The sequence below is a fragment of the Sinocyclocheilus anshuiensis genome, unplaced genomic scaffold (assembly GCF_001515605.1).
Source record: "Sinocyclocheilus anshuiensis isolate Anshui unplaced genomic scaffold, SAMN03320099.WGS_v1.1 scaffold671, whole genome shotgun sequence".
NCBI lineage: Eukaryota > Metazoa > Chordata > Actinopteri > Cypriniformes > Cyprinidae > Sinocyclocheilus > Sinocyclocheilus anshuiensis.
The window spans coordinates 293,370-304,329 of record NW_015551031.1 but is presented as its reverse complement, the minus strand read 5'-3'; the positions used below and the strand labels follow the sequence as shown (position 1 = coordinate 304,329).

Here is a 10,960-nt window from a genome sequence, read left to right as displayed (position 1 = left end):
GTGTAAATGTAAAAGATCCAAGTATAAAATCTGAGGTATAAGGCAAAAAATATTTAAATTGTATTTTGTTACTTGAACGTTGTGTTCAACTAGGCTATAACTTAGTTGAAGTTATAGCTTACAAACACTTCAGTGGCTTCAGAGTGCTACGGTGTAGCGCGCAAGCGTCCCTGTTGACAGACAAACTGTCCTAAGCAAAAACAAATTTGTCTGTAAATAGCTACACACAGAAAAACTGGACATTTACAAAAAAGACAGGCCAGCGTGACATAAAAAAACTTACAGTTCGCTTTGAGTTGTTCATCAAAATAAAGGATAAGTGCTCTTTTGCCAAATGTGGCGAGGCTAGTTCATACTTTTACTCCAGTGAAAGTAAATGTATGTAGCTTATGTTGTGGACACATATCTTAAGTTTTACAATTTCCATTGTTTCTCCGTGAGTTAAAATAAAGACTTTTGAACTAGGTTTTTGAATTTAACATACAAAACCACTGCTGTGAAAAATTGGATGTTTGACTCAAACCCTTATAGTCACTGATATATAGCCCTTGAGACAACTTACCAGTGTGACAACTATTTTTCATATAGCTTTAGTCACATATTGAAATATCTTTGGTAGAAGTCAATGCATCATTATGACACGTTAGGTTATATATTCCCCAAGAGATATACTTTAGCTTTTTTTACTTTATATTCAGAGTCAGTATGAATCACTAAACACTCTGTGATTTCTGACTAAAGAAGATCTCACTAAAGGGAGCGTCATCAATCTCCTGTCTGTCAGAACACACAGTATGACCTGTACCTTTGCTGCTCTTTAGTGCTTGATGGCATCTTTCACCAGTACGAAGCAGGATTTTATGTCCTGCTCTTTGATAAGTGCCACAAATTCCTCTGCAAGGACACACACTTTAATGCAAATAATAAATCAAAGGACCGCTCATGCCAAACGCTGCGTAAGAGCAGACTGGTTGTAAAAGTTAGTACCCTCGTGCAAAGGTAAAAACTTATGCAATGGATATTATGCGTTTAGCTTGTGAGTCTCGAGATGCAGCTATGCATTTTATCTGAATCAAATCAGCTACTACTAGATCCCTCCAGTTGCAGTGCCTTTGCTGGAGTGCTTTTGAAAATGAATATTCCCCCATGGCCCAGCTTACATACCATTATCATTTCAGTCCCATCTGCTCAGATGTCCAGATGTTAGCAGTGTGACAGACCACGGCCGTGAACTGTAATACTCAAAGGTGAACAACAGCTTAGTGGCAATAATATGAAATGGTGGTCAGTAAACTGTCCCGCCAGTGAGTTTGACCCATTTTGACAACCTATTCCATTTTGTTTTACGTGAACACAGCTGCACTTTTTTTTTCTTGGTGAGCATCATGTGATGATAGGTTGCCACAGAAACATAGAATGACAGTAAACTTAGAGAATGAAATATACCACAATGACCACATGTATCTCAATCTCACCAACGCCATGACTCTCCATTCCGCTAAATGATAAGATCACCTTCCACACATAAATCAGAATCTTAAATGTCACTGCCAAAGTGTTGCATGAGAAAAAAAAAACTCCTCTTTTTATATTTATATTATTAACTTTACAAAAGACAGATGAGGGCAGAATTTAGTAAAACTGCTATTCCACCTTTTTAGGAAAAAGTGTGTCACTTTGTTTACAGTGTCAATGCTATGCTAACAAAGTGACAATTGTTAAAAATCACCCAAGTTGGAGGGCAAAGTCAGAGCTGAAGTCATAAAACAACAAATGTATCACTTTTAGCAAACAAAGGCATAGGCGTCCGTCAATTGGAGCAGTAGGAACCCTTTGGAAAAGTAGTAAGGGAGAGTTTGGGAGTCTCAGTCAAAGCCTTTGTGACGTTGATCTATGGATAAAGTTGAGCAGAGGCGCTCTCGCTCAGTGTGAGCTGAATTTCTATGCAGGTGATGAATGAATGCGCTCTGCAGTGCGTGTCGTGGATGTATATCACTCTGCTCCCTACAGGATGGAGAGATAAGTTACTGCTAACCTGCAATGTCGTTCTACACCTGTGCTCACCGTGTGCTCGGTTCGCTTCAATTACTATAAATTTGCTGAAAGTTATTTTAGTTTTGTAAAAGGTCAGCCTTGCAAATTCCTGCTCAGATCTTACGTGGCAGACGTCTTCCTTCAAAGTGGGGCTGAAAGCCTATGATAGAAGTAAGTGGACATTAACTGCAGACAAAGCCTCAAGCAAGGCTTCAGTGTACCAGTATTCAGTATTAATAGGGAGTCTCAGCATGGACACTGTGGTTCATATAAGGAGACTCGCGTCTCAGTCAAAACATATTCATGAAGACGATGACAAATGTGCGCAATTGTGTCCAACCCTGACCCATCCGATGAGTTACCTGCTATTGAACACACCTCTGTCATTCAGGGGTCAGTAAGACACTGCTCTGAAAAGGAGCTGCTTTACAGCCTCTGAAATATTCACGAAAAGAAAGTAAATGTATGTAGCTTATGTTGTGGACACATATCTTAAGTTTTACAATTTCCATTGTTTCTCCGTGAGTTAAAGATGCAGTTAACACGCTTTTGCAGTGGCAGGGCATTTTATACACTACATGGGGATCCTGGCCTGCATTAAACAGCCCAGCCTTAATTGCCACTTTGTCTCGTTAGTCATGACATTATCTTATTACTGCGAGTTTATGATTTACATGGAGCTATTTTGGTTATTTTAAATATACACCCTATAAATACACCCATGCTATACACCCTGTAAAGGGACTTGGACAGTAGGCCACAAAAGTATTGCCATATTAAATAACATGACAGAGAAAACCATGAACAGTACTAGGTTATCCTCTGTCATTCAGGGGTCAGTAAGACACTGCTCTGAAAAGGAGCTGCTTTACAGCCTCTGAAATATTCACGAAAAGCAGCAGGAAGATGAATGGGCGCCCGTGTCCCCGCTCAGGGCCCTTGTTAAAAGACGGCGTTGATCGAGAGGTCAAAGCTGGAGAGAATTTTAAACATCCATTGGCCCAGGGCCCCCCGGGATCATTACAGCTCACTCCTGAATGGAAGGAGAGTCGAGCCAAGAGAAAGAGAAGCCTAGCGTGGTGATATACGAGCATAATCATTTCTCGCTCTCCTCCTTTTTTTCTGTAGGCAGGGCTGGCCCGCACTTCGTCCTCTTGCATTTTGGTACTGCCTATTCCTCTGAAACCTCTGCAGCAGGCTCAAGCACTTTCCTTTCCTCTCAGCAGCCTTTTTAAAGAGAAACTTTACCCCAAAATGAGAGTTCTGTCATTATTTTTCACCCTCATGTTTCTCAAAGTGCTTATTTTTTTCCATGGAACACAAAATTAGAAAATTTTGAAGAATGGTTATGCAGCGCTTGCCATATAACAACAATTCAGTTCACCAAAAATAAAATAGTTCTGTCATTATTTTCTTACCCTCATGTTGTTTCCAAACCTCAAGGTGGTCATTTTTCCATGGAACACAAAGGTAGAAATTTTTGAAGGATTGTTTTGCAGCTCTTACCATATAACAACAGATGAATTCAACAAAAATAAAATTGTTCTGTGCAAGTATAATAATAATAATAATAATAATAATAATAATAATAAAAGCACTTCTTATTTGATTATGTCACATGCAATATCCAATGCAACACAACATTTTTCTAATATGGACTAAATATAATCAGTTTAATATGTTATATTATTTAGATCTAATTTAAGTTTTTTTTTTCAGTTTTGGTTACACAAAGTCATTGTATGACTTTAGAAGACAAGTCATATGACCTATACTTTTACAGTGTTTTTACAGTGTTGACAGACTTTGGACGTTGTTTTTTTTCTTTCTGAGAAATATACTTCTTGTGTTCCATGGAAAAAAATAACAAACAGCTTTGATTGATGGATTTTTGGGTGAATTATTCCTTTAACTGACCATATTGTTTATTAAATGCTTTGAATTTTTAAACACTACAGTGTGAGTAACACCAGCCTGATGCAAAAAAAAAAAAAAAAAAAGCAGGATGACACCTCAGAAGCGGATAAACTAGACAATTATAATCTTAGAATGTGCTGCTCTATTCTTTTTAAAGTAGATCATTATAAGACACAGCAGTCACAATATCTACAAATAATCACCAGGTCTGCTGCCCGGTTGGAACCCATCATTAAATGTGATAAATGTGGCTCTTGGAATATGTTGACAGAGTTGAGAAAAGTGCACCCTTCATCCACAACACAGAAATATTAATTCACTCACCTTACCCATGATGCCTTAAGTGAGAAGTACCAAGATACTGAGGTCACTGCTGCCATCTACTGGGTTGTCTCTATATTTATTGTGGAGTTTTCTGTTGGGAGACATGCTATGTGATTTGCCAAGACAATTTCAAGTCTGATCTTGAAAAATATCACATTTATTTTCATAGAAAATGTATATTTTACACAGTTCTACACATGCACAGCCACACAATAGTCCATATTAGTAAATATAGACCAACAAGTACTTTTTTCTCTTTAATTCACAGAACAAGCACAGAATTGCAGTCTTGAGCATCTTTTCTTGAAGACACCATGGAGAACACTTACACTGTAGAATATTAAATCTTAAAGCACTAAAAAAGTCTGAAAATCTGTAAATTAAGTATAAACATTTATAAATTATCTACAAATGGTGTACAAAAGAGTAACCGAGAAATGAATGATAACATCCAGTCACAAACGAACACTTGGGATTTATGATAATAGAGATATTTCTGTTAAATGAAAATATATGTAATCTCTTTTATTTTTCTTTTGGCAAAATGATGTTGCAAGCTATACAGGCAGCTGAACATTTCATACATTCCTTTTTGGCTATCCAACCTTTTTTTATTATTATTAGAACCCTCCATGTTTTTCATCTACAACAAATAAACTCCATTCACCCCAATTTTTTATTAAAATGCTTAAATATAGTATACTTTTATTATAATCTTTTTTAAAGATAAAAAATATATATATCAAACACACACAGTATTTACCCTGGATCAAACCATTCAAGAGTGCAATCTAAATCCAACTGGCCACATTATTGTGAGATGCCACCAAATGTTGGCTCAACCTCGCATTTCCAGTTGCAGAGGCAAGATGTTTTGTGTTAATGCAAGAGATGTTGCCCCTTATGTAAACTACTAGATTATAGCTTGAGACAACTGAGCTATCATAGGTAGTTTTGCCTGAGGGTATTACTTAACCTGTATTTTGGTAGCTGAGAATATGTATTATAAAGTCCTCAGCAAAGAGACTATCACAAGGAGTTTGATTCTACCATAGCAAGCAAAGACCTCAGGAAAAACAGCCAATGATAACAGCAGCAAGGATATGTCATTTAAGCCTATAGATGATGTTCTCATAACCAGCCATGACCCATTCGTGTAAACCAGTGTTAAAAGGGTTGTTTACCCAAAAAATGAAAGTGTCATTCTAACCTGTATGATTTCTTTCTTCTGTGAAACATAAAAGAAGATAGGCCTATTTTGAAGAATGTTGGCATCTGAACAGTTTTCCATTGTACGGACTAAAGAGAGAGTGAGAGCAATTTCTCAAAATATCTTTTTATGTTCCACAGAATAAAGAAAGTCATTGAGTTTTGGACTGATGTTAGGGTGGGCAGCCTAAATAATGACAAACTTCATTTTTGCATGAAAATCCGTTTATACAGAACGCATTCTTGTGTTTAAAATCGAATGGCAAAGAACACAGTGTTTCTATGCGTGTAGTCAAACTACTTTTGCTTTTTAAAAACAAACGAGAATGTTGAGAAAGAGTGTCAAATGTCAGTCTTTCGCATGTTTACATTGAAAAACTATTAAAAAAAAACATTTCAAAAATGCATTTTGTGTAAACTGGCCCTTAGTAAGTGAAATTCAAGGAGACACCTACACACCATCTTTGCTTAAATATTTCTTTTTCTGAAGACGACACCACCCTTATTGAAAGGAACAGGAAACAACTTGTAATTTAGCAGCACGTCACATTATCACAAAAGTTTAGAACAACATTTTTCCTTTTTCAGTTGTAAGGGGTTGCACGAACATGGATGCAGAGGGGACACACACATACACACACACACACACGAGCCATTCACCAAAACACAACGAATTGTGCATTGAAAGGCAAACACAGAAACTTTTCATTGTATTTTTATAACTTCAGAGTCATTCTCATGATAAACGCACAAAAGGGAGATCTTAGAGCAAGCAAAAGGGAGGATACTTGGCAAAGACTGATGTATGGAGACATCAGATGTAATATACTGTACTTACTGAGTTTAGATGAAGGCCACAGCAATGTTTAAAAGGATTTGCTCATAGACTGTTCTGGTCAGTTATGCCATTTTGCACCTTGCGCATCTTTCTATGGAAATACTTCTTTTGATTGTGGTCCTTTTTGTTTCGGACTAATGCACTTAATATGGTCTGGAGGTTTTTTATAATTTACTGCTATTTGACCGACAATGTCAGACCATATTTAAAGTGCTTTTTGAACTGTTTTTATCACCAAGTGCTATACCAAACTTTAAAATCTATGAGATTAAATATTTCATTCAAAATCCAGCACTTTGATTTGAAATGTGGAAATTATAATTGAAGGAATTCTTTAAATATTAATAATATCTCTTTGTCCTCTACATGCTTTCATTCTGACAGCCAATTAGCAAGCTCACTGACATATGAGTGACATCTTTATATATGTCATTCCTTTTCATCTGGATATTAAGAGCTTTTTCAGAATATGTACATGGCATGTTAATGTGAAAGCTGTTTAGATTTAATTTTTTTTTGTGTGTGAGAAAAAAAAAATCACCATAGACTTGTCTGAAACACTGAGGATTGGTGGTTTCCCTTTTGAGAGAGAAATCTGTATGCTGTTGTAGCCATATGAATTTGAAATCAATCTCATACTTTTACTTTGAAAACTTTTGGAGCAGTTTCTTCCCCTTAGAGAGCAGTCCTTTTTTCTTTTTAGATGCCAGGTCTCGTGGACCCCTGGCAGGGCTCAGCGGCCTGACTGGGCCAACGGGAAGCAAAGGACGCACAGTGGGAGAGGCGGGTCTTCCAGGGGCCGGAGCTGGCACTGAACTTTCCACAGGCACCTAATGAAACATCCACGGGGAAGGGAAAATTGTGGGATATTATACAGCAAGACTATATTTTGCCTTATTATCTGCCTTCTTCATACATAACAGTCCAGCTTATGTTCTGAGGTTTAAAACAAACGATCTCAGACTAGAAGAGTGCCAAGAAAGTAAGAGCAAAAATTATATTACTACTCACAGATTGGATCTTTAGAGAAAAGGCAGATAATATGGTTGGTTCCTGAATTAACTCGACTGTTTTATTACATTTCTTCTTGCCTGCTAATACAGATATGAAATGTGAAAACATTCCTTCATTTAATTTGTGTTTGAATTGTTAGAAACCTCAAAGGGTGAGGGGATTTTATATTGTAAAACAGCATCAAAATAGACAGCACAAGGACTCCACACAGCACGGGAACCAACTGCAGATACCATACAAGTCTAATGCACTGGCACATTAAGCAGAAAAGTGTTTTTTTTTTTTTTTTTAAAGATAGAATTTTATCACCAAGTGCTATACCAAACTTTAAAATCTATGAGATTAAATATTTCATTCAAAATCCAGCACTTTGATTTGAAATGTGGAAATTATAATTGAAGGAATTCTTTAAATATTAATAATATCTCTTTGTCCTCTACATGCTTTCATTCTGACAGCCAATTAGCAAGCTCACTGACATATGAGTGACATCTTTATATATGTCATTCCTTTTCATCTGGATATTAAGAGCTTTTTCAGAATATGTACATGGCATGTTAATGTGAAAGCTGTTTAGATTTAATTTTTTTTTGTGTGTGAGAAAAAAAAAATCACCATAGACTTGTCTGAAACACTGAGGATTGGTGGTTTCCCTTTTGAGAGAGAAATCTGTATGCTGTTGTAGCCATATGAATTTGAAATCAATCTCATACTTTTACTTTGAAAACTTTTGGAGCAGTTTCTTCCCCTTAGAGAGCAGTCCTTTTTTCTTTTTAGATGCCAGGTCTCGTGGACCCCTGGCAGGGCTCAGCGGCCTGACTGGGCCAACGGGAAGCAAAGGACGCACAGTGGGAGAGGCGGGTCTTCCAGGGGCCGGAGCTGGCACTGAACTTTCCACAGGCACCTAATGAAACATCCACGGGGAAGGGAAAATTGTGGGATATTATACAGCAAGACTATATTTTGCCTTATTATCTGCCTTCTTCATACATAACAGTCCAGCTTATGTTCTGAGGTTTAAAACAAACGATCTCAGACTAGAAGAGTGCCAAGAAAGTAAGAGCAAAAATTATATTACTACTCACAGATTGGATCTTTAGAGAAAAGGCAGATAATATGGTTGGTTCCTGAATTAACTCGACTGTTTTATTACATTTCTTCTTGCCTGCTAATACAGATATGAAATGTGAAAACATTCCTTCATTTAATTTGTGTTTGAATTGTTAGAAACCTCAAAGGGTGAGGGGATTTTATATTGTAAAACAGCATCAAAATAGACAGCACAAGGACTCCACACAGCACGGGAACCAACTGCAGATACCATACAAGTCTAATGCACTGGCACATTAAGCAGAAAAGTGTTTTTTTTTTTTTTTTTAAAGATAGAAAACTAAATAAATTTGAAAAATAATCATTTGAATTAAGAAACATCAATAAAGGGATAATAAAGGAAGTTCAACCAAAAATGAAAATTTGCTCACTATCAGGCCATTCAAGATGTACAGTAGTTGAGTTTGTTCCTTGATCAGATTTGGAAATAAAGAACGAGAGTCCAAACAGCTGATAAAAGCATCACAATAATCCACAAGTAATCCACATGACTCCAGTCCATCAATTAATTTCAAAAGCTGCGTATTTGTAAGAAACAAATCCATCATTAAGGCATTTTAACTTTAAACTTCACTTCTGGCCAAAGAGTCCATAATCCACAGTAACGTTTACTCCAGTGAAGAGGTCCATCCCCTGTTGTCTTCTCACAGCAAAATCCAGACATATTTGTTTAGAACTATTTAGGACTGTTTTCGTGTGTAAATGGTGCTTGATCTGTGCATATTTCTCTCCTGATTCAGACAAGATGACCTTTTCACTGGAGGAAGCAATATTATGAAGAGGACTCGTACTGTATTTTACCCAAATTAAATGGTTTGACATTAAAAATGTCTTGATGGATTTGTTCATTACAAATTCTCAACTTTTCGCTTCACAAGACGTTAGTTCATAGAATGGAGTCATGTGGATTACTTGTGTATTATTATGCTTTTATCAGCTGTTTGGACTATCATTATGATGGCACCCATTCACTTTAGGGAATTTCCTTCAAATCTGTTACAGTGAAGAAACAAATTCTTCTACATCTTGGATGGCCAGAGGGTGAGTAAATACATTTTCATCTGGAGGTGAACTATTCCTTTAAGCAGAAAAATCTAAAACAAAATGTATCTTTAGACGTCAACAGATCATTCTTATTCAACTAATGCTACATCCCAATGATATAATTTACCCATAAAAATGCATTCAAAAATTTCATAAAGGCTGCGTATAAAATCCCATGCATGAGACTGATCACTGGTATCGCCAGTTTGCTCAACTTACCTAGCAAGACAAAAGTCTGCTAGGACAGGAAATGAACAATATTCCTCAGCTTTTTTTTCTTTTTTTGGCAAAGCCGGTGGGGAAAAAAGGAAATTAGAATGCAGCAACATCATAAAAAAATTAAAAAAAATTATGAGGAGAAAAAAACAACACCACCACATACACAAAAACAAACATATGTATTCACTAAATGTCTACTAGCAAAAATACATATTTGTTTTAGTTTTTAATTTATTTCGATTTATTGTAATTACATCATGAATGATATTATTTTAGTCTCTCAGAAAGAGATGGAATGAGTAATAAATGTTCTGCTAGTTCATATGATCTAAAAAAAAAATAGAGTTTTTGGACAATGTGCAATATACAAAAAGAAACAAAGCCTCCTTTGAAATACAACATTTGGGGTAATGTAGTTTACTTTTATATCAAAGCTACAGGTCTGTTCTGGAAAAAAACAGGCATGCGTCAACTACAAACTAGTTTCCAAATCAGTCTTTTAACAAGGTCACAAATCACGAGCCACAGACCCTATGGACTTCACAAAGCACTTTGACTAATGCAAACAGCTTCACTTAAGTAGGGTTTTGTGTTTCAGTGCAAAAATGCTTTATGCTTTATTCGTAGTCCGGTGCAGGAACGGAATTTGGCCTTTTCCACAGTCTTCTGGCGACCCTCTACGAACATTCGCTTTCTTAATAGAGTCACGTTCGTACCTGTCTCTCTATGCTCTCAAAAAGGCTCTGTTTGCAGTGGGCTTTGCTTCTCCCTTTCCTAGAGCAAGAAAGGTTGGACTGGAAATCACCACCACGGTCACATAACGAAAAAACAAACAAGCACAAGAAAACACAGAGACGGCGAGTGGACCGAAACTCAAACGGAGGATGAATGGACACAGGGCCTAGCGCTGAGAACGGCGATGGTGTACCCGTTTGGTCTCTGGGCGCAGTGCCAGTACCGGATTGGGCTCGTCCTGACCGCGGTGGGAGGGAGTGTCCGTCAGATAGACCTCCACGTCATCAGGCACTTCTTCGAGAAAATTGGATGGAACCAAGCCCCGATGTCCATTAAGCTCACCCTGAAAGACAAAAAAACAAAACACAATAGTGCTGCAGGCTCAGAATAAAGCAGCGTGAGCGGTCAGCACAACACTGAGACTTACATAATAGAAGCCGTCTTCATCTATATCCCCAAAAACAGCAATGATATCGCCAGCACAGAATGTCAGTTCAGCCTGCCACAGAAAGCACA

The 10,960-nt window shown here is 37.1% G+C and overlaps 1 protein-coding gene across 1 annotated transcript; it reads right to left on the bottom strand.

Annotated features, from left to right (window-relative positions):
- Positions 1–7,974: 7,974 nt before the first annotated feature.
- LOC107661186 (RIMS-binding protein 2-like) lies at positions 7,975–10,949 on the bottom strand (the record flags this gene model as incomplete). Its single annotated transcript, XM_016450660.1, has 3 exons — positions 7,975–8,240; positions 10,638–10,787; positions 10,872–10,949. Coding segments are annotated over 3 exons (417 nt in total), but the record flags the coding sequence as incomplete, so codon positions are not given.
- Positions 10,950–10,960: the final 11 nt, after the last annotated feature.